Raw genomic sequence first — 24,583 nt, forward strand, 5'->3', positions numbered from 1 at the left:
TTTGCCTCAATGTAGCAGTGGCAGAGCTCCCAAGGTCCATGTTAAAAGGGGGCATGACCGCCCACTGTTCTACTAAGAGTGACTTCATTACCAAGCTAATGAACAGCGCTAATCTGCAGAGAACAGACTCACTGTCTCTATCATCATTCAGATGTGATGGAACTGCTGCAAGTCTTGCTGTGCAGATAGGATTCATTTGTGCCGCCTTTTGCATACTGAAAGTACAGTATGTTAAAGAATGCAGATACAGATGTGTCTACATACATGCTTAAGGTCTGTAATGGTCAAAACCAAAGGATTGTTTGAGGAAACTATATAAAAGGCGAGCTATGAATGTTTAGCACACAGTTACTAATTTACACTGACGTGTTAAATAAAGAATACAAATATGCTAAATGAAACTACAGGCAAGATTTTAAAAAGTCACATTCTTTATGCATACTCCGCTGGGCTCCCCACTACTAACAGAAAGCACAGTCTGATTGCATGATGTAATGCCCGCTTGATCTTGGTTCAGATGCTGTTCCTCTTGCCTGGAGACATACTACTGTATGTGCCAGCTCAACAAGGCCTGGTCATGTACAAACTGCCATTGCCACAGCCATGAACAGGAGAATAAATCAGTGAATCTTTAATGAACCATAGTATCTGTCTCCCCTGCAGCTATGAGAGCCTCTTCTGTGGTACATTTTGTGGCGTGACTATGGCTTATTAACTGTATTAGCCCGGGAACACTTAGACTGTTCCTTCCAAAGGAGCTATTCATTTATAGATCATTCATTAGTGTATTATGCTCTAAAATACCCACAGTGGCACATTAGACCACTATCTCTCCATTATTGGAAGAGGGGAGACTCCAAATATCTCTACATCAAAAGGTGGAACAGTACTTTATTTGTCTGTCTGCTTCCATGAGTCTGAGTCTGAATCAATGGCAGAGTAGGCACAGTTTGTTCCTTTTCTGTGCAGATCTGCAAAAACAAACAGGGAAACCAAGGAGAAGAGATAGAGTAACAGAAATTGGAAGTGCAGCAAAATGTAGAAGTTTGTTTTTAGCTTTAATGGAATTTTTAAAGTTTAGAATGGAATGTGATGGAAAACAGAAATAATGTTCCCACTGGTGCAACGTCTGCATTAGACTCCAAATATAAAAGCTGTTACAGCGCTAAGTTTGCTGTTGAGACATTCAGTCTGGTAAGGGTGTGAGAAGTCATAAAACCAAAAAAGAAGAGGGGAGAGCAGGTTATCCATCTCAGAGGAGGAGAAGTAAATGCATGGATAAACATTTCCTGTGATTGAGCCGCAGGGATGTGCAGCGAAAAACTGTGAATTGCACAGCCATGAAAGTACAATTCTCCTTTGGTAACAAACACCATCTGTCAGGAACACTGTTGAGCTTATGAAGAATATAAAGACACCCTCTGCATTTTTTCACACATTCTATAGTTCAGTGGTTAAGCCTGTCTAACGTGAAGCCATCGGCAATGATTGTTTTGTTCTGCCATCCTGTCAAGTACCATAATTATCCAAATATGACAAGACTGAAAGATTGAAGAGTACATTATTGTGCATCTTGTCTCTCCTTGCATACCCTCAAAAAAAGTAGAAACAGCTGGCTGTGGGTTCTGTATGTGTGTGAGTGCAAACTTGACTTTAAGGGATGTAAAATCGAATGCTATTGCAAATCTAGAGCTGCCAGAATTGTGGATTTTGCTTTACATTTAATAACACCACACACACACACACACACACACACACACACACACACACACACACACACACACACACACACACGCGCGTCTGGTTCTTATATCCCCGTGGGGACTTACCATTGACTCCCATTCATATCTAAACCCTAACCCTAACCCTAACCTTAACCCAGACCAAAACAATGCCTAACCCTAAAGAAACTTTTTTGCACTTTTACTTTTTTCAATAACAACAACATGGCCAAGAAGCACTGTTTCCCCCTGTGGGGACCTCATTTTTGGTCCCCACCGTGACGCGAGTCCCCACCTATATAGCACATAGTCAGGTTCAAGTCCCCACTGGTATAGATAAACACGTACACACACACACACACACACACACACACACACACACACACACATTTTTTTTTACAGAAAGGTGAGTCTCTAATGGCACTAGAAGGCCCCAATCAGCAGCTTTTGAATCTAAGTCTGAAGGGCACCAGAGCAAAATCTATGCTCCCCATCCATCAATGACCACTGTTCCACGCTCTCTCTCTCTCACACACATACACATACACATATGCAGTTTTTATTAATAAATTGCTATCCACAGCTGTATTCTTGTGTAGGCCTCTGCAGTAATGTAGTAAATACAAGGTGTGTGTGTGTGTGTGTTATGTCTTTGAATCTGACCTTGACACAATGGTTCATCTTAAACATTTCAGCCTAATAAGGTTATTGGGTTGTTGGTGTGTTTATACCTGAATGTCAAAAGCACAAAGAGAACTTTTTTCCAAAGCCTATAAGGCCGTAAAGGTGTGCGGCAGCTGTTCACCCTGGCAAGGAAAGCACATTCCTAACATGAATGGCTGCTTTTGCAGGATACGGTCAACCTACACTGGTGTTAGTAGGATTACACTGGATCGACCCCAAGCCCACTACAGCCTGCTGTTGCCCTGGAACCAGCACGCACCTGCCTTTCATGTTAGAAAACTTGCAAGAAGATGAGAAGAGCAGAGATTAAGGGTGAAGGGCTGCATGTTGGAGGACTCAAGGTCATAGTTAAAGGTGAAGAAGAGAGAAAAAGGTCTGAGACAGTGAAAACAGTGGACGAGTAATGCCATAAAGCTGTCTGATTTGAGGTTGCAGTACAAGAGGAACAGAGGCATGGAATCACTGCTAAATGAGAATAAAAAAGCTGAGCTCCAGAGAAGATGAATGCAATACAAACCTATGATTCAATCTACCGTGAGAGAGGATGGTTAGGAGGGTGGACGGGGATTTGATGCTTGTATGCCCTGGCAGGCTTAATAGAACCAATCCAACCCTCAATCTTCCCATCCTAGGTCCTGGACTAGATGGGGCCTCTTGGGACTGGCGTGCATCGAGGCTGGCTGGCCAGCAGATGTAGTGGCTGCGTCCCGGTGCGGATATTACCAGTATGACTGCCATTTCCCTTAGCCTTTCATCTGGAGCTCAAGGGGCTGAGAGAGAGTTCCGCAGGGCAGAGTAGGGTTGTAGAAGAAGGAACAAGAGGATCAGAGATGGCTTTGGCTGGGCAGGAAGATGGTCTGGTTTGCGGATAGATGTGGGAGGAGTGCGTCACATTTTCAGTCAGATATGCAGAGTCATCTGTTTGTTGTATCTGACACTGAACAACACAGCATAATTTTCTCAATAGTTGGCTTGATAAAACCATGAATTATTTTGAGAAGTGTCAACATTATTTCTGTGAAAGTAATATGGAGAACACATCTCTTGAAAACAACAACTAAGGGAAATCCTGTAATTAATATGTGCTCAAACACATTTGCAGCAATTAAACTAACAAAATTTCTGTCTATGCTATATTCACCATATCATTATCACATATTTTTTATTTGTGATCAGCTGTGTACCATTTCCCGCTGTCTTCCATCTTCCATTTTTCCTTTCAGTGGGCTGCTTTTTCTCTCCAGCCTGTGCATATTCTGCCCTGTGGTTTTTATAGCACTTGGAGAGCATATTAGCCTGAAAGGCTCCCTAGGCGCATGGTCATCAGAGGAGAATGGTTCTCATTAGCCAGCATCATCATTTCCTTTCTAAGCAGTATCTGTAAGGCCTTTATGATTGAGCCTCTCCAGCACACCTTCGGGAGCCTGGTTGGGAAACACCAAGACTATCTGCGGCAACAGGTTATAAAACCAAAGGAAGTGGTGGAGATTACTGCCCACGGACATGAATAAAATTGCTGCATTGAAATCAGCATTTTGTGTGGTTGCTATGAAGTTTACCAGCAGAGGAACATAGAACGCTACTTAGTCAGTGCCCTGATAGCACAGCCACATAAAAGTCTTAACTGCAGTACCACGGGGGGAACTCTTATTCACGAATACAACATGAAATCCCGACAACATATGCAGGTTTCCAAGCAGTAAATGCCATTTTAAAGATGTTTAAAGATGGTGTCCAGACTCATAAAGTGATCTTTATTGGAAGCTGTAAATTCAGTAGGTATAATTTTGGGTTTATTGTGTGCATGACACCCTGGTACTCCGTCCTTTCCCTCTGACCCCGAGTCAGGTTTGGATTGAGCTTTTGGATTGTCGTAGGACCAACGTTAATCAGTGCTCAATCATTTTTATTGAAATATTTTGTTGCTGGCTCCGCAAACTGACAGACAGACCTACAGCTGACTTTGCGATGGTGCCAATTTATTTCATCTTCTTTATTAACGGCACCACTCAGGTTTCTGTGCTGGGGGTTGTGGAGCAGGTTGGATGGGGGAATGACATGAGTGACCCCCGAGACTATGCTCCCTCGCCTGGAGCCCAACCCTGGCTACTAACACAAAAACTGGCATCCCTGCTGTAACACAACACTGAGCAAATAAAGGCAGACATTCCATTGATATTGAAAAACACAGTAGAAGGATAAGCAGGGATGAGTATGATCCTCTTTGTCTCATCTCAGCGTGGTATGCAGGGGGAAATACAAATTAGGTGAGGGGAGAAGGAAAGAAAGCATGGAGAAGTTGGGTTGGGATTTTCCCACTGAGGAGACGGGAAGGTAATCCTATCTCAGATTCGAACGATGCAAACTTTAGTTTTAAAGCAAAACTACGGTCAGAGTATCAGTTTTAGATGGCAGATGTGCATTAGCATTGCATGAGTTGTCAGATAATGGAGGCTGGTAGCAATGAGCCCAGTTTTGTATCGACTACCTGCAGTGTGTGTTGGTGTGCAGGCTTATGTGTGCATCGCAAAGGCACACATGCAAGACAAGTCACCTCATTAAAGGCCAATCCCACTGACCAGTGGTGAGAGTGACAAAGCCCTTCCCCCTTATCCATAACTAATGTGACAATTAGAGCCGAACCTGGAACAGACGGTTGGGCCTGAGGGCTGGGAGGGGGTCGAACTCTCACTTTAGCTGATTACAGATCCGATCTGAAGGCCCAGTGACAGCACACACAGCTCTAAGTAATTTGATTCTAAAGCTGCAGTCAGTTATGCAACCAAGAGTTTACATCAAAGTATTTGACTCACCCCCACAAAATCAAACATTTATAACATCATAGCACAATGTTTTTTTGTTTTTTTTCTTACCCACACAGAATTCAGAGAACACTTTGAAGTCGAGAAGGCAAGTATCACTTAGATCAGTTTAATTCAGAGGAGGCCGGTCACATAAAGCAACACAAGGCTGCATTCTATTCTCTCCATTTTACTTTTATGTCTGCAGTGTTGCTGCTATTCTGTCACTGAAGAGGTAGCACATTAATGGCAGTTTATGCACACCAAATCTTCTTTTCCCATTTCTGCCCATACAGCTCTTAGTGTCACTTTAACATTAGTAGCAAACACTGAAGTGTTGAATAAAAAGTCACGTCCATAAGTTTTCAGACACCACAATGAATCTCAAATGAGGCAATTAAGATGTGATTGAAGTGTAGACTGTTGGCTTAAATCCAAGGGGTTTAGCCAAAATATTGCATTATCCGTTTAGGAATTACAGCCATTTTCTACATAGTGCCTCCATTTTCACAGGCCCCAAAATAATTGGACAATTAACTGATAAGCAGTTTCATGATCAGGTGTTGCTGAATTTGCACTTGATAGCTGCTCATGGGAACCCTCAATATGTGGTCTGAAGAGGTGAGATGCAAATAAAGTGGACCTTCATCAGGCTGAGAAAAGTAAACATGTCTATCCAAGAGACAGTAAAACTATTAGGAGTGACCAAAGTAACTAGTTGCTCCAGTCTTAAAAAGAAGGAATTTATGAGTGAGCTCAGCAACACCAAAAGGCCTGGAAGATCAGAGGGAAAGTAAATTGTAGAATTCTTTCCTTGGTGATGAAAAGCCCCTTCACATAATATAACCAAATAAAGAACACAAACCGCTGGTAACACTCAAGAACAGAAAGGTCAGATTACAGTTTAGATACGAACCAGTTCTAGAACAAGATTCTTTTGACAGACGAAACCAAGTTGAACTTGTACCAGAAGGGTGGAAAGAGAAAAGTAGGAAAAAAAGGAAAGGCTCAAGATCCAAAGCATACCACATAATCTGTCGGACACGGTGGAGACAGTGTCATTGCATTGGCATGTATGGCTGCCAGTGGAACGGGGTTGCTGGTATTTATCAGTGATCGGAGCGCTGATAGAAGTAACAGGATAAATTGTGAAGTGTACGGAGCAATACTTTCCGCTCAGATTAGGGCAAAGGCTGCAGAACTGATAGGACAGTTATTCACGGTACATATGGATAATGGCCCAAAACATACCACAAAGAAGCTATCCAAGAGCTTGCTTCTTATGTGGGCATTCTGCAAAGAGTGATCCCAAATGCAGCACAGAGAGTCAGGGGAAGGTTTGAAAGGCTTATTGCAAAACTTAGGTCTTAAAAGGTGAATGATGGCTGATGGAGAGCAGGGAGCTGGAGAGCACCAAAGGCTGGAAGCAGGCAGAGCAGAGTGAGCAGTCTTTGGGGAGAAGAGTTAGTGATCCAGCGGCTGAGCTGGCAGGGAGGGGAGGAATCTGGGAATGGAGGCGCAGAGTGAGCAGGCAGGCTGGGGCTCGGAGGTGAGTGTGGTCAGTGGAGAGGGTGAACAGGCTGACTGTGGGCTTGGAAGCGAGCGTGGCTGAAGACAGGAATGGACAGACAGAGAGATGGGTGGGTTGAGCATGTGGACTGGCAGGCAAGAGTGAATCTGAGGCATCAAGAAAAATACTGTTCGCAAGAGCAAAACACGAAGAACTGAGCACAGAGCTAGAATAAAAGGCCCGAGAACATTGCTACCACTGTGGGTAACGGAACAATGTGGCGAAGACTAAAAGGGGAAGCAGGGGTAGATATACTGCAGAAGCCTGTGAAGTAATGGAGCGCAGGTGTGCCAGCTGCAGATTGCTCAGGACGGGGAACAGTGTCAGTCCCACGAACATACATGTAAACAGAGACAAACATGGAACCACTGGAGATATGGAGGAAATGGAAAACGGAAACACTGGGAAAAACACAGTAGTCATTGTAAAGACCATAAGATGTCAAGGCAAGGAAATTGTACATGCTTTTCACTTACTGAAGACAAAACTAAAGGCAGAGAGAGCCACTATCTAGTGGTAACTGAATTCAGTTGAAGCCTCAGTAAACATTTAAAATGTCATATTTGGTGATGTCTGTGAATTCCAGACCACAGACAGTCATTGTCTGAAAAGGATTTGCTTCCGAGTATTAAAAATAATCCCTGTATTTATAGCTATGTTAGTTTGTCCAATTATTTTGAGCCTGTGAAAATGGTGGGACTTTGTAAAAAATAAAAAATACTGTAATTCAATGCAGTGTTTTTGTTAAATCCCTTCAATTAAAGCTGGAAGTCAGCACTTCAATCACATCTCAACTGTTTTATTTCAAATCCATTGCAGTGGTGCATAGAGGTAAAAATATGAAAATTGTGTCACTGTCTGAAAACGTATTGACTCAGCTGTATTAGATTCTCAATTCTTCAGGCAAGCTCTCTCTGTACGATAGAGAATATATATTTTTCACAAGCAACATTTTGACTCTGATTAATCATTATCAAATATGACTCCCTTCTATTCAGGTAGCTGCATTCAAGGTTCTGATGTTGTGCATTCAGCAAGGCTTACTGAGATGCCTAAACTGAACAGAACCACAGTCGATGTCATTAGCAACATGTATATTATGCTACACATACCAAAATGTGTGGCATGAAAAGGTTCTGTCTCAGAAGGAGGAACAGGTGAAATCATTCATCTCAAGCCTTCTGTACCAAATGACTGTTTCCAGTCAGGGAAATGTGTCGGAAGACACACAATGACAGCGTCTCTTGTGTGACACCTGATGTGCACATCTTCTCAACTATAATGGATGGTGATGAAGTGTGTGCATGCATGTGTGTGAAAGCGAAAGAGAGAGCGGAAGAATATGAATGTGAGTTTATTTCTGCATCCTTCACGCTCGTCTGTCTACAAGGACAACCCGACACCTGCCAATGCAATGAGGCATCTGGTGTTTGAGTGCACACAGGTGTAGCGTGTGTTCTGATGTTGTGGATAGCGATGTGTGTTTGCACCTGTGTCTGAGACAGAAGAGCTGTACTGAGCCTTTAACCTCATTCTAAGATAGAGTATGTTTTCTTCTTAAGATTCCATTTTATCTTGAGAATCTGTCACATTGACTGGTGGAGGTCACTGTCCTCCCAGGGCCCCATGTGCCGATTTGTTTCTGTGTATATGTGTTTGTGTGTGTGTAAAGAGTGTAAATTTTAATCTTGCCAAGGAGCTTAATAGTCTAAGACTGCCAAGAATCGCATTGGACAGATTCCTTTGCACCAATTCTTGCTCTGGAGTTGCCATGCTGCCATGCCCGTTGCTAGGTTAGCTGTAGGCTAAGATGTGTACCCCACTGGTGCCCCACTATTTTGGGCCCTTTAACCCCTTGGGAGACCTGCCTTAGACTCCTGTACCAGTCCCGGTTAACTAAACAGGTTGCCTGTGAACCAGAGGGACCGTTCTCCGAGGTGTGTGTGTGTGTGTGTGTGTGTGTGTGTGTGTGTGTGTGTGTGTGTGTGTGTGTGTGTGTGTGTGTGTGTGTGTGTGTGTGTGTGTGTGTGTGTGTGTGTGTGTGTGTGTGTGTGTCAGTGGGTTACTTAGAAAACAAAATAGAGAGATTAGTTTGATGGGGTGAGGAGCCCCTGCCTGACATGCCACATAAAGAGTAAGTCGTGGACAAAAACAGCACAAAGATGGACGGCCAGTAATGAACTGTGTGAATTCATCCTCCCCTCCTCTACACCCGCCGCCGTTAGCCCTCTTTGTAAGACAGTGTGTGTGAAAAGAGATAAGAAAACGTTGTGTGAGGGCTTGGGAAGGTAAATGCCCATGTGAGACAGTGAAAGAGAGGCCTTAAGAAACACTGTGACCCACACAGTTTTAGCATTCTGCTGCTGTAGCAAACAGTGTCAGGATACCCGTGATCCATAGCCACCAAGAGGAGCATCAGTCTTTTATTGGTGTCCAGGGGTCTGATTGGAGGCAGACTGATAGCTCATAGTAATGCTGGCTTTTCCCAAGAATGAAACAAGACTTGTACATTCCACTAGGTGTAAGGGGCTTGGCATGCATGCAATGAAGCGGTGTTAACAATGTTGCAGCCAAGGAGTAACAATGGTCTTTGAATGGATGTGTGCCTTAGGGGGAAACTTAAACCATATGTAGCCATGTGTGAAAAAATGATTACGTCCCATGAAACTTTTTCAACATATTTGAACCAAAATAGAAACACTTGATCCTCTTTGAAACAGTGCCTACAGTTAGAGGCAGTGTGCTTGTAAAATGCCACAAGGGAAATTAACTATTTCCATCTTTTATTCAACAAAACAACATCAATAGATGAAATTGTCCACTTGTGTAAAAAAAAAAAAGTCTCAGAAGCTAGAATTGCCCCCTTAAGCAGAAATAATATCTTGTAAGTGTTTTGTTTATTTCTGCACCTGTTTCTGACATAAGCTTGCTGAAATTTTAAACCACTCTTCCATGCAAAGTTCCGTCAGTTACAAGATTTTTAAGGATTTCTTGCAGAAAGTGCGTGTTTCAAACCACACCATAACATTTCAGCGGGATTTTAAAATGGGCTTTTTTACTTTACTTGACCATTCTCTTTGAGTCATCCCTTGGCTTTGGATCACTATCCACTGTAGGTTTATCATCAAATTTTGAACAGATGATCTTGCATTATCTTCAAGCACGGTTTGATATGATTCAGAATTCATAGCTGAATCCATGACTCCAAGCAGCCCCAAACCATAATACTTCCACCACCATGCTTCACAGGTGTTATGGGGTTCTTCTTAAAACCTTGCCTCCCTTGCAGGCCAAATTTATGACTCTCATTGTAGTCAAACCCACTTGGACAACAGTTGTTATTTGCAGAACCTGTGGGGAAATTTGTTCTTGTAGATTTCTCTTTACATCAAAATATCACTCTCGGGCTGAATGGGCTAGACAAATTTCCTGTCATTTAAAATCTTTTCCACTTTCAAATGGTTTTCCTTCCATTAATATGGAGATTATTATTAAGCCATTTGCCAGACTCATAGGTGTTTCCCACCTTTGTTTGAAAAGCACTGGTGTGGTCTTTAGATCTTGGCATGTGTCACCACACACTTCTATAACAAAGACAACACCAGATACTGTATGTCACAGATTTAAATAGGACCCACCACTCCCGACAAAGGAGGCTCTAATCATTCACACCTAACCTTTTCTTTAATGCATTTGGATAATGGAAATAATGCAAGAATGTCAAGTTCATGTGCTGTTTATTCAAGAATACTGTCTTTATCTATGGGCACTGTCTTCTAAGATGAAAATGTTTGCTTGTTTTGATATGTTGACAGAATTTACAATTTCCGTTGGATGTGCCTATTTTTTCCAACGACTGTATCAGTGTTGTAGAACTTAATACAGTTGAGCCCCTTAGGAGGACCAGCAAACAACTTATCTACCAAGTGGTATACAGTAAGCTTAGAAGAACAGCATGGTAAAATCCACAGTTCTAAAACTTTAAAAATGTCTGAAATAAATACAAAAACAGGCTAGCGGAACATTTTACCATTTCTATGGCTCTTTTGTCTCTTCTCTTGGGGACCAGAGAGCCTCTTGTCCTTAAAGAGAGAGATGCCAGGTACTAAATAACTGGCAAAGGTTACGCATCAAGTTGGATCTGACGAGAATGCTCTGTCCCTGTTAATGACAGAGACTAATGGTCCAAATCATTTTTCCTTACTTCACTGCATTTGAAAAACGGCGAGCTGGCACCCACGCTTCGAAGACATAATGGCTATTGCAGAAAGGTCTTGTTTTACAGCAAATAAGGATTGATCTAGAAAATCAACAGTGTCATTATTTAGCCGCTTGGCAGGCCTGTTGGAGGATTGCACCGTTGAATAAACTGCGCTTCTGTTGTCTCTGATGCATGCTCACATGTAAGGAACTTGAACCAAGTACACACTATGAGGCGAGCCAATCACCTTATCGTCTGTAATTCAGACAGCATGCCTGTGTGTGCATGCGTGTGCACGTGCACCATTAGCAGCGTAAATCTTTTTGCGTGTGTGCATACTTACATTTATGTGTCTGACTGTGCAAGTAGTAAAATCTGTGTCAGAGGTCGCCTCTGTTAATGAAACTTTGCCATGAGGCACATCCAGTGGCCTTGTCAAAACCCAGACCCATGAGCTGCTTTACAGCCCCACCCCCTGCATCCGCCTCCCATCAACTGCTTAGCAGGGAGAAGAGCTGCAAGGTCAAGGCAGGGGTGTGAGCCAAGAGCAAAGAGAACAGTGAGAATAAGAGAGAGGAGAAGCATGTCACAGACCTCCACCCGCCTCCACCGCACTCCCTCAATGTGACATAAATCAATCCTCCACCTTCTGACTGTCTTTATAATTGTCCAGAGCAGGCAGAGGAGTGACAAATGAAACAGGTGCTTTAAAGGTCATTATATACAGATGCTCTATTTATCTGTGTAACTACCTTGCAGGGCTTAGTTATACCGTAAAACATGAGGTTACACTGTAAATAGATTGAATTGCTCTCAGACAATTCTGTGTGAATTTTAATTCAGTGAAACGGGAAACAACTGAACACAACTGCATTAATATGTATTAATGTTTGTGCCCGTCTGTGCTTGGAAAGGAAAAAGCTTCCTTGTCACCTTGATATCAAATAGTGTAACAACTTGCTAAGCCCCGGTACTCAGTAGCACCATTCCTCACTGGATTACAGCTCTGCAACTATTGGTTGAGCCAGGAGTCCTATGCAGGCATGCTCAACACACACAAATGCACACACAGTCACAGGCATAGCAAACACATACATGGATCTGAGTTTCCAGGGTTAACTGATTGGATTTGTGTCTTGATGGACCCTGTGCCCTATTTCCCCCATTACTGCTCCACTGTACGACTAAGCAAATAGTTGTGCATCCCTGTGTTCTGCGAGCATTCGTGACGTCTGTGTGAGTAGACTACTATATGCATGACGCCCTGAGTAAAAGAGAGACTAAATCTTATCAGTGGAAGACAGAAAGAGAATTGTTTGCTTCTTCCCTTAGGTTTGAGGATTTAAACTGTGAGGCAGCAGTGACTGTGTGCTGGAGAACCAAAAGAAACAGAGAAGTAGCAGTAGCGGAATGACATGGTTACCCAGAGAACCATCATGCAATTTTCTGTCAGACTTTTTCCAAAGAAATGGTGGCCAAATCATTTGTTATTCCTCCCACTCACCTCCCAACCTTTATTCCTCTGGTCCTCTCCCCCTCCCCTCACCTCCCTCCTCCCTCTTGGCTTGAGCCTGAGGTCCACCCCTTCCTCATTGCTTCAGCCCGGCTTGTTAGAAGCAGCTGTTGTTCCTCTTTGGCCAGTGGGAAATGGAGGCTCCTCCAAACACACAAGCTACCCATCTGGAGAGGCATTAGTGGCAAAGGACACTGTGAACCATTTCTCACACGCTGGGCCAATGCAAAGGTCAACAAGTCTCTAAACTGTATGTGTAGTTCCGAAGGCTACTAACACAGTCATTATATATCAGAGTGGAAGTTGACTGGTCAGATGTACATTTTCTGTCTCCCTCTCAATGACCCAGTTCACCGCAAGCATTAATGACGAATGAAAGCTACCGCAGCCCATTTGTTATTCTAGTCTAGGGCACACACACACACACACACATACGTTTATACACAAATTCAAACACTGTTTGTGCTCCTCTGTGTCACCGTTTGTTGCCTATTATAAGACTTTTTTTAGAAATTAAATCACATTTGTCTTTTACTGATGGAGAACATATGACATTGACTGTTGTTGTGATGGGAGAAGCATGACGATGTGCCATCGCAGAGCCTTCAAGTCGCCTGAGGTGATTGATTCCATCTGTCTTGATACGAGTGACGTTGGATATTCATCCTCCTCATATTGAAAAGCTGAACTAACTGTTTTCCCTCTATGTCATCTTTCACTCCCTCCCGCCCTCTGTTTTTCTGTCTTGCTTGTTCTCCCTTCTTTTCCCCCCCACCATATTTGGGGGATTTACACATGAGCCAGCTTATGAAGCACGGCTTATCTGCTAACATTGTCTCATTATGACAACAACATCACATTCCATTATCCTCCTTCCCTCCTAGTTTTTTTTTTCTTCCATATCTGTGTGCCTCAAGTTGTTGCTCGCTTTCAGGAACTTGAATATTCTCAAGTTTCTACTGATTCTACCGTTCTACCTCAATTAAATCCTTCTTGAATTATTGAAGGATGATATACCTTATATGTTGTCATATAACATTTCTCCATGATGTGATATTATTTCTTACAGTATAGACTACTTTTACCAGACCCATGTTTTTCTTAAATGTTAGACCAGATATAGGTTGTGTCACAAACATATACTTTACACCAACCTGAAAAAGTTGTAGGATTTCTCTACATGTTGTAAAATGTTAGTCATTAACCTTCCAAATTAAATGCTATACATTTTGTAATGTTGGAAGTGAATTTCTCCTAGACAAATATGAAACAGTGTATTGGGTAATGTAATATAATATCATCATCATCATCATCATCATCATCATCATCCTTTACACCAAGTGGTGTGTAGGGCAGCAACAAAGTTCCTCCACTTCTGCCTGTCCTGGGCCAGCCTTGTCAATGAACTCCAAGAGTGCTGCATGGCCTCCATCTCACCCTCTACTGTTCTTCTCCATGTTGTTCTTGGTCTTCCTCTCTTTCTTTTGCCACCTGGGGTCCAGTGCAGTGCTGTTCTTGTGACTGACTGTGGGTCTTTACGGAGTGTGTGTCCAATCCATTTCCATCGTCGCCTTGTGATGATGGTGCCCATGTCTTGTTGTTGGCATTTCCTTAGCAGTTCTTCATTGGAAATCTTTTCGGGCCAAAATATTCTTTGAATTCGCCGGAGACATGTGGTGTGGAAGGATCGAAGCTTGAAAAGATCTGCTTCCGTCATTCTCCAGCATTCTGCTCCATACAGCAGTGTTGATGCAACGCAGCTCTGGTATAGTTTCAGCTTGGTGTTTGTGTTGTACTGAGTTGATCTCAGTTTGATTATATTATTAATATATGAGTCATGAAATGTAAAAAAAATATGAAATTATACTGCATCTACATGATTAATTTTGGAGCACTTTTTTGTCTGGACCTTTTCTGTACCCATTTCAGGCGTGACCTAAAACCACTGCCTGTTTTGCCAACAATGAATTACTTTAAATTAATTTCTAAGACGCATTGCTGTAGTTCCAGGCATTTTAAGCAATCCAGCTACTACTGCAAAACTGATCCAGCCAGCCATCTATTTTGGCCACTTATTTTGGGTTCAGGTCACACACATGCACATAAAGCAGAGCAGCCCAGGTGTACTTTTCCCCAGCCATCCCCTGCAGCTCGCTATGAAGGATGCTGGAACATTCTCTAGTTAGGACACACAATTATGCTCAATCTGTCTGATACCCTGGTCAAATGAGCTCATAATGCTTTTTTTTTTAACTACCCTTCTAAAACATCCCTGGTTAAAGGATAAGTTTAGTGGGTATTGACTCTCCTTGTAACTTTTATTGCACCCAATTTTCCTTCACTTCAAAGTTCGCAAAGCAACACTTTGCATTCCTGAATACTTACCTTGTATGAAAAAAGACACTTTAACTAGTTGGCAGCACTGTTCTCTGCGGTGTAATTGATTGTTCTGGCAAGGACCTGCTCCATTAATTAGCCAGTTGGTTAGCCTGCAGCAGAGCAGTATTGGTGTTGTGTTGGCCCATTCAAATGCTGCTTTCTGACATCTCCCTGATGAGATGCAGCCCATTTCCATTGAAACAATAACGGCAATCTGATTTGGGATAAATGATGTCTTTGTCTATTGTCTACTGGAACAACAAAAACCATTGGCACGGGAAACACTTCTCTCTCTAGAGCTCTGCCCAACCCTATTCACACATGCATGCTTACAAACCCAAGAGCACAGAGTGGGATGGGTTGATGTGTAGTACTTCAACTGAAGAACGTATTTTTAGAAATACAAAGAAAGGAAGAATTCATAGTAAATGACAGCTCAAGAGGGGCAATAAATTTTTCTCTTTTATGTCGGCGTAGAAGTGATTTAGTGAGGTTTTTAAAACTCCTCAGTGATGTGCTATAAATTTCAGGGTTTTATATGGGTGTAATATCTGATAACTTATCACACATAGCTGTCAGGTTGTTTGACAGTCAAGTCATTGCAACAGGGAAGGCTGTAACTGTATTTAATTAGACACCTGAACTCTAGGCAGATCAGTTTATGCACACAGCAGTGGGAATCATGGCAAATTTGGCCCGTTTTTATGGCTGTGACAGTTTATAGAAACATTTTGACTTTAGGCTTTGGCACTGTCAGAGCTCTGATAACTAGCATACCGCCTATCACACCACACACAGCCATTCTATCCTTACCTCCCTGTCTTTGTTTGTTTCTCTCTATATCCTGTGGAATTATGATCCTGTCCTCCTCTATACACTCACACAAGGTTTGCAGAGCCTCTGAGTTCTGCTCATGGATTAGAACTACATGTTTGATACTTGTAGTGTCCTAAATATGCAGGTTAACTGAAATTTAATTCCTATCTGAGAGCACCTGCTGTTCTGGGGGAGTTAATCTGCTTCTAATTCATTGATGTACTTAGCTGGCCCGGGTTGGGTCAGACTGGGATCTATGAAAAGGAGCGGAAAGAAGGATGGGTAATGAGCAGCAGGAATCTATTTCCTTTTGATTTAAGACACACCAACACATTTCACCACCCAAAGAGAAAGAGAGAAGCGGTGTGATGATATATTGATAGAGGCTGAGGAAAGCTAATATTTCAACCTATCCAAGCAGTAAAGTCTGAGTGCTTGCGTGTGTAGCTTTACATATATGTTTGGTGGGGGAGGGTCTACTAGAAAATGGGTGCTTAATGTCTGCCTTACCTTTATCACCCTAATTCATATCTGATTGATATGTGTATGACGATAAATGTGGGAGATACGTTTTTATTATACAGTATATCTGTTGGCCAGAACAAAATGCACAATATACAATCACACTAGTTTAATGTATGTAAGCCAACATTTGAATTGGTAGCTGAACAGTAACACAGAGCAGCTGTAAACGCATTTGTAAACATTTTGAAGCACTCTTGACAGTAAATTATGGGCGCTTTCAACTGAAACAGCCACAGCTGTGCGTCTTCTGATGTACATATGAACTCACTTTAACTGTACCAGACATAATCGTGCACCATTTTTATGTCTGATTGTTTTTGAAAAGGCTTGAAAAGAGATGATGGGAAAAGTGATTGGATGATGATGAGCCCCTAATATACAATTTTACAAGCCCAACGGAACATTAAATCAGATTACTATGATTACAGTGGAGAGTTAAATTATTTATCTGACTGTTTTTTTTTTTCTCTTCCCTTCTCTGTCTGTCTGTCTGTTCGTTTTTGTGTCTCACAGTACATAAAGAAGCCTCCAGTGAAGGAAAGCCAATTGGGAGACAGCCTGGAGGTAAAAGCCCACAAGAGAACCCCTCTAAGCCCCCCTCGGTGAGGGTGATAGGGGGCTCGCCATCTGCCAGCTGGGCGCGACCCTGGAGCCTCGCGCTGCTTCTTTCTGGACTTTGCTCGCAGTGGATCCTGTTCTGATGCCAGCAGCGTCCGTGAATCGACCCTCACCCATGACCCTTTAGGAACCTACATGCACACAGACATTCATACCATTTACATATCACAAATACAATCCTTACTCCTGTCCTCAGCCTACATGGATGGACGGTAATGAAGGAACAGTACAAATGGAGAGCAGGGCAGGGCGTGGACAGCGTTCTAGGAGACTGTAGATGGGGGGCTATTGCAGGACCCTGTCGTCCTGCGGCATCACCAGTGTGGGTGTTTGCACAAGCTGATTCCGTGTACGCTCATCTTTAAAGATTAAGCTTGCTGTTTCCACTACGCCGTTTGGCAGGTTTGTGTGTGCAGACACAAATAAAGCCATGCAGCACCTTGCTTCACTCACACAAACGCAGCCCTTGTGATTCAGAATGGGACTGCAGCTTTTTGATTTTACTTAAGAACACTTACAAATATAAACAATCACTTACATGCATTTTACATACACCAGAACAGCTGTCTTCTTTTTCTGCTGCTGGTTTTTACTTATCTGCTCAAGCTCCAAACCTCATCACTGCATTGCACCATTTGCCAGCCAGGCAGAAGAATTCAGCTCATTTGAAAACTCAGCTCATTTCTTTTTGAGGATTAAGGAATGCATGATAGACTGATAGATCAGTCCCAGGTGCCTGGCCCAGAACAGCAGATTTGATATACTCTAATGACTGTGTACCTTGGCAGGGATTAGAATGTAATGAGTTCACAGGTACAGCACAGGCACACTTGCACGGCTGAACATATTGTGCAGATAAACTAGGTGTGTATAGTATGTAATTGTATATAGGTGGAAAAGATTTGAGGGAGAGTATGAGGTTCTGATCCTGAAGAAGCTCCTATCTGATTGAGCTGACTGGGTTTTTCTTTTTCTTTTTGTTAACTATGAATGGGCTATGCTTCTCTGCTCCATACTACACAGAAAACAATGCAAAAAAAAAAAAGCAACTAAAGAGTTTCAGTGTCTGTCACAAATAACGCAGGAATGTATATTATTTTCCAACTCAAGCCCATGACATAAATGGACAATTTTGGACATTTGAACAAAGTCTGTACATTGTTGATTTTACTAATGTTTCTTGTGCATCCAGTTTTGTGTGTTTGCTCGTTGACTTGCACATTAATGCATGTATGAACTACAAACTTGTCAAATTATCATGACAGAATCGGGTCCTTCTGCAGAAAGCCAAACTAACAACATATTTTTTAAAACGTCCCCCATCATTTTTCACTGATGGCATGACGTTGAGTTTTGCCATTCTCTTCTAAATGATGGTTTGGAAATTGAAAAGAAGAGGAAGGCTGTCAGATTCAAAAGCAATTTAACTCACGAAAAAACTCATATTCAAACTTTGACAATGCTTTCGTGCATCCATTGTTTGATCCAGTACAGTGGTAGCCATTGTTTCAGTCCGTATTCTTGAATTTATCGTGCATTTTATCCTGTATTGGACTAAAAAAATCCCAAATAAGCTTGGAATACCAACAGTTAAAAAGCTAAATCTTATGTGCTTTAAATGGTTCCACATGAGAATGAAGCAAAAGGGAAACTCAACAAAAAAATCAGTTACTTCTACAATAACATCCTCTGTATACTAGTTGTATTTCTTGTATAGAGAAGGGTGTTATATCTACTGGTACTTGCACAGATGAGTACCTGTGTGAATGGGGATGATGAATGTATGGTCAGCGCTATGCAAAGACAGTATAAAAGCTGGCTATGCCCTTACAGTATACAGTATTTAAGCTAAACACGTCTATAGACTACATTCATATGCGTACAATTACACTTTAAAGCCCTGCAATTAATGGAAAGTGGACATGACCACAGCAATGTAAGATTTTGGCAGTTTAAAAGTGCCACCTTTTGTGTTCTGTAACCACATTTGTTTGTTTTCCTCCATATATGTGTTCTTCCAGACCAGCGTTCAATGCACCCACTGATCTCTTACAGTCCTATACCCTCGCATGTGTATAAATGTACATATTTTACATCACTTGCCGTTTGTTCTGTGTCTCATTTTGTCTCTGTTTTGTATCGGTATGATACAGTGTAGTTGAGTTCTATTAAAAGTGCTCTGCTCTTTTGTTCACATTGGTATCCCCTCCTTAAGGAATACCAGTCACAAGTAATACAGATTTTCTTAGAAACAATATTTACTGAAGGCTCTACACACCCCTGGGACTTTCACACCGTTGCTTTTAGTTGTTATTCCTGATTAGTTCTCAGGATTATGTGTGCTTGTGCAGACCATGCTTGATTGGCATTTCCTTTCACTTCCATATTGTGCCTGTTAGGGCAGAACATCTGTTTGTTCTGTTGGTATGTTTCGTAATTTTCAGAATAGCTCCACCCATCTCCAACAGAATCTGGCTAATAAGTGCAAACACCTGTGTGCATGAGTAGTCTCTTCAATATTTCATGTTGGCACCACTCACATTTCCCCTGTCCTCAATAAAGAATATTACATAGTGATGTGGCCACATTTGCACCAGATACTACCACAAGTTGACAGTGATGATTTTGAGTCGTTGAACTGATGATATTATCCTGTCTGTGCACCAAGTACTGAGGCAGAGGCAGCAGAGGGTTAACTTGCAGCCCCAAAACTGTGATCATACTTGCTCATGGTCAGCAGTGAGGAGGGTTGAGTTATGAGGGCATAGGCAGGGCAAGCTGTCTCAGTCTGACCTTCTCTGTTTGCATCTAGGAAGCCTTTTGCTAAACTTATCGGTCTGTGTTTGCACCAGGAATAGAGGCAACCGGGGTGTGAGAGTGCACAAGACGTGAATAGGTTTGGCACCGGAAAGCCAGTCATGATGACAGGCACATCGACTGTAACAGTTGACTCGCACCGCTGATGTGGCTGACCTGTTGGCCACTCCTGAAGGAGGACTTTGCCTATTCATAGAGTTTAATTTCCCTGAATTTGTACTCTCTGCTACAGGTTTTGTCCTCAGCTTAGAAATCACAAGGCGAGCATGTGGCGTACAAAAACTGTCTTTAGCAATGTTGTGCACAGTACTGCATCCCACGCTGAGCTCAAATAATGTGAGGATATGGTTTAAATCAAGTGTATGTCAAGCGTTACTGCTTTTTTAGGAGCTATTTTAGCATAGCTAACTATAGCCAGATTAGTCACATACACATGCAATGAGACTGAAGCAAAACTATTTGGAAGTAATGTTTATAATTGGTCCTCAGAGTAACACTGGTCTCTTTTCCTCCGTGCAGTTATTATAAAAGTATTCGATGGCAATGTATCAGGCGACAGTGGCCCTCCAAGTCTCACCACACCTCCCACTGTTTTAGCCATCAGCCTGGGAGCACATAACTAATAGCACTTTCCTGGCAAAAGCACACAGTGTCACAATGGACGAAAAAATCATCACAGATACACACCAGTGATCTCATTCACACACCCTGTCTCACAGTTGTACAGTTCCAATTGCACGCACACTGTATTTGATCCTCAGAGTCTATTTCATGCTTGTTGCTGTGAGTGTCTTGCTGGCTGCAGAGCACAGAGGAGAGTACCCAGTCTGAGGATATTGTGCTGCTTCTTTGCCTGAGGTGTAATTGGGCTGTATTGGTCTGCCTGGCAAACCCAAAGCTGTCTGCCATCCTTAAATAATTTTCCAGTGACTGATGAGGAAAGCCATGGATGGCTTTAAAATATGGACAATAATGGGAGCAAGCTCAGAAACTGAAATTGAGTTAGCCTGAAAAGGACTTTGAACTCCTGCTTTTGTTCTTAAGTTAACGTTATAAAGACGGTGTGATGTCTTTAAAAGGGAGCATGGATGATTCAGTGCATTATACTCTAGGTATAGACACACACGTTACAAGAAACGGTGTGGTCACTGAGTGTAACTGAGAGTTCAGGGGACCTGAGGTCACAGCTGCTCAGCTGTCTGTCTGGGCTATTTTAAACAGTAGCACACATCAGCGCTTCTGTCCCACTGGCTTGGCCAAGTCCACACCTAAACATCCTCACACAGTCGCACACAGACCTTTGCTGCCTTAGTAAGGAGTAGATCTAACACAAATTCACACAGTCAGAGATGAACCACAGTTACATCACACACTGCGAGCACGGAGTTAAAATGCATAAGTTCGTTTTCCAGCAGATGTTCCCTGAAGTCTGCCTGATTGTGCAATAGCAGGGTGACAGTGGAGTAACCCCACCCCCTTCCCCAGATTGTCTTACCTTTGCAGCAAGGGGATCAGAGTGACAAGCTCAAACTGGATGAAGGAAGGAGGAAAGCACTGGAAATAGCTTTTCGAAGATGGACAATTGGGTGAGGCGGAGGGGAGTCAAAGGGGGACCTGCGGCTCCTGTTAACCACAGCTCTCCTTCTTGACTTTCAGCCATCAACTGTATCCATTTCCTTCTGCTCAGAGCTCCCTCTGCTCTCACAAGAGTCTAACACATCCTGTCACTGCCAGTTGTCAGTCTGTCACTTTGCTCCAACGGCCAATGAGCATTTTGATCGGTGAGTTCTTGAGGCTGTCTAACTGAGTCCAATTAAACACATTTTCAACATGATAAAGCATAAAGAGGATCAGCATCACTGACAGAGATCAAATCTGCAACAAGGACACAAGAACTTCAGCTTTATTCCATCTATCCACTGATTGGCCTCACTTGTCAGCTGCGTTTCCCATCATGCACTGTTCTGCTGGCAGAGAACAGGAAAACAGCATTAGGTGATGCTAATCCTTCTGGCAGTTACAGTGAGGTTGTTGTCGTTCTCTGTCAGGACAATTTATAGTGATTTGTTTCTAACCAAAGAAATGCTATAAAGACCAATATGATTGTACCAAGCATTCACGCATGCCAAGAATGGTACAAGTTTAAGTCTTGGGGCAACCTGATGGCCGAGTGTTTGGTGTACATACATCAACAGCCTTGAATAATTTGCTCTGTGTTGTTCCTCTGCTCTCTATCCCACATTTCCTGTCCTTCTTTTCACTGTCCCTTTAAAAAAAATAAAGACAAAAATGCCCCAAAATAAATCTCTAAATGAAAAGAAAAGAAGTCGTCCTCCACTCAGTGGATTGCTCCCTCTGGCAAGTCATTCTGGATGTGTATGAACAGCATATGAACAGTCACTCAGTTGTGCAATAATTTGAGATCCCCCAACAATCCCGACTTATTCTTCCTGTTATGAAAGAAAAATAAAGGCTGACTCGAACCACCACACCACAGGCCAGAACACCGGGCAGCTGGCTTAGACACTCCCAGCCACTCACAGAGGGGACTCACAGGTGTAGAGGTTTTGCTGCCCACGATGCTGTCAAAATCCTACGATGGAAGGTTGGTAAGAGGTCAGCTAGACTTCTGAGCACACATCCTGATCATCTCTCAAACTGATGAGAGCAAAGACAGAGAGCATCTTGAATGGAACAAGAAGTTAAACATGTCATAATTCTTCATAATTTAATACTTCTTTATTCTCAATATAAATGGGCACACAGCTTTAGCTGGTAATTCAGCAAATAGAGTTTGCTTTGAGAGAATAATTGTGTGAATTGCTCATTTTTCAGTCTTACTGCTTATTGGAATATATGGAGAAAAGGGCAAAAATAAACCAGCTGCTATTACTACATTAGTTTGTCATTTGAAACCTGTGGTTAAATACTGAATTGTGTCTAAGCAAAGAATTTAAATTGCATCTGTACAGATTTTGCAAAATTGAATCTAATGAGGGTTGTATATATTCCAGATATGAAGAATAATAAAATTTATTTGCATAGAACCTTTCATACACAAAATGCTTAAAAAATGTAAATGCAAAACATTTTCAGGGAAATTAAACCCAATTTTTGAAAAGGGCCTGAACATCCTTTCTTCTGCTGGTTAACCAAGAGAGTTTTGCATGGCTGTACTCTGTCATCTGCACCAGTAATAAACTGTAGTTGTCTGCTCTGTTTGAAAGCAATTCTGCATTCTTCTATCTTCCTGCTAAATACAGAATTCCCCTTTTACAGCTGCATCTGCTTCGGATTTTTAGCTCATGTTATGTTTTAAATTATGCATTTCATCCTGTTACATGGCAATAAAACATTGGTTGTTTGTTGAAGTGTGTTGAATTCTCATCGTGATTCTGGAAAGTAATGTTGGATAGAATAATAAGGGTAATTTAGCTATTTTTTTTTCTTTTTTCTTCCACAACCTTTTTTTCCGACCAGTTTCAGACCAGTGGTTTTAGGCCAAACCAATTCCACATTCACATGAACTAAAGCTGCCTTCATCTATTGAAGGCGACAATTACTGAAACAGATAAATCCGGCTATCAGCGTGTTCACTGGACCCAGTTTGATTATGCACAGGAACAGTGACATGGCGAGTGTGTGCAGCACATAAATCAGCTTACAGATTAGCCTCTATATTTGACCAACGGATGAAAATTGCTGTACAAAACATGCACACCGTGCATATAAAGTCACACACATGCCCACAAAAGAACTAAAGTTATTTACTGGCCAGTGAGAGAACCAAGAGTGCCATTAGAATGTATTGTGTCTTAATAAGGCGGTGCAGAGGGACTGGAGCATTAGTCAACATGAAGGTCTGGCTGGGAAAACAGATTAATTATGTCCCCACATGACAATGGCCAGCCAGAGAGAGAAATGTGGCCCCACCAGTATGAGCCCCCATTCCAATTAGACCAGCGGGGTCGCTGCAGGTGTTTGTGTAATGTGAGGTATGAGTGAAGAGTTGAGGAAGGAGTCGTACGTGAGTATGTGTGCGTACAGACACGTCTATCACATATGTTCAAGGCTGGCCTGCATCTCATGTTGAATTCTCTGTCGGGCTCGCTCTGTTTGGCATGCTACAGGCAGCCTCCATCCTCATGTCCTGGAGATGGATGAGCACTCGTGTGAATGTTCCATAGCTCCCTTGGGTGCCATTCCCCCTCTCCAACTCTCTCTCCCTCTCCTTCTGTCTCTGTCAGGTTACAACTGAAAATTGTATGACCATTGTATTAATTTGTCAGGATCTTTCCCCCTGCATTCGTCTGCTGAATACCAAACCTCAGCGTGTTGGTAGCATGAATGTCACATTAAGGGCACGCGTGTGTGAACCTGGATGAATGAGGGGGCTGGTAGGTAGGGGGGCGTCATTGATCGGCTCTGATTACAGAGTCAGAGACGCCTGTTGCTGTCCGATTCTGCAAGGCATGAGAGAGGGAAATCAATTTTTCAAAGCCACTACGGCTTCTCCCCCATACTCGTATAACGTATTCTCCCTTCCTCATGCAGAATGGATTTTGGGTTGCGTTAATGACAGGGAAACCACATCACTAACTACACTGATGTCGGGATGACACAAGTCTCCAGCATGATTTCTTTGTTAACCGTTTTATGAATTAGCCAGTAAACTTTTAGTTGCTGTTTTTTCAGACATATACTTACAAGATTTAAAAATATTAATATACAGGATGCGGCACATTTAAATCTTAAATATGGTGCATATTTCTCAAATGCCATAATGATTTGTACTAACAAATGAAAAAGAAATAGAATCAGGTGTGCACAGAAATTCTCTGGTGACATTTATTTGTAAATGAAAGTTAACCCCAAAGCCCAAATATAAGCTGACTGAAAAATTCTGCTGCTGCACATTAAATTGCATATGGCTGAATC

At 42.3% G+C, this 24,583-nt stretch overlaps 1 protein-coding gene across 2 annotated transcripts in view; it reads left to right on the forward strand.

The window, feature by feature from the left end:
* The window catches only part of gpc5c (glypican 5c), a 107,071-nt gene extending 88,145 nt beyond the window's left edge, over positions 1-18,926 (forward strand). For both annotated transcript variants that reach the window (XM_022194977.2, XM_022194976.2), the window contains one exon: positions 16,724-18,926. In XM_022194977.2, the coding sequence (XP_022050669.2) occupies positions 16,724-16,911 (188 nt within the window). In that variant the 3' untranslated portion in view covers positions 16,912-18,926. The remainder of the gene's footprint in view (positions 1-16,723) is intronic.
* The last annotated feature ends 5,657 nt before the right edge of the window (positions 18,927-24,583 follow it).

Source organism: Acanthochromis polyacanthus, chromosome 9 (genome assembly GCF_021347895.1).
Source record: "Acanthochromis polyacanthus isolate Apoly-LR-REF ecotype Palm Island chromosome 9, KAUST_Apoly_ChrSc, whole genome shotgun sequence".
NCBI classification, from domain to species: Eukaryota; Metazoa; Chordata; class Actinopteri; family Pomacentridae; genus Acanthochromis; species Acanthochromis polyacanthus.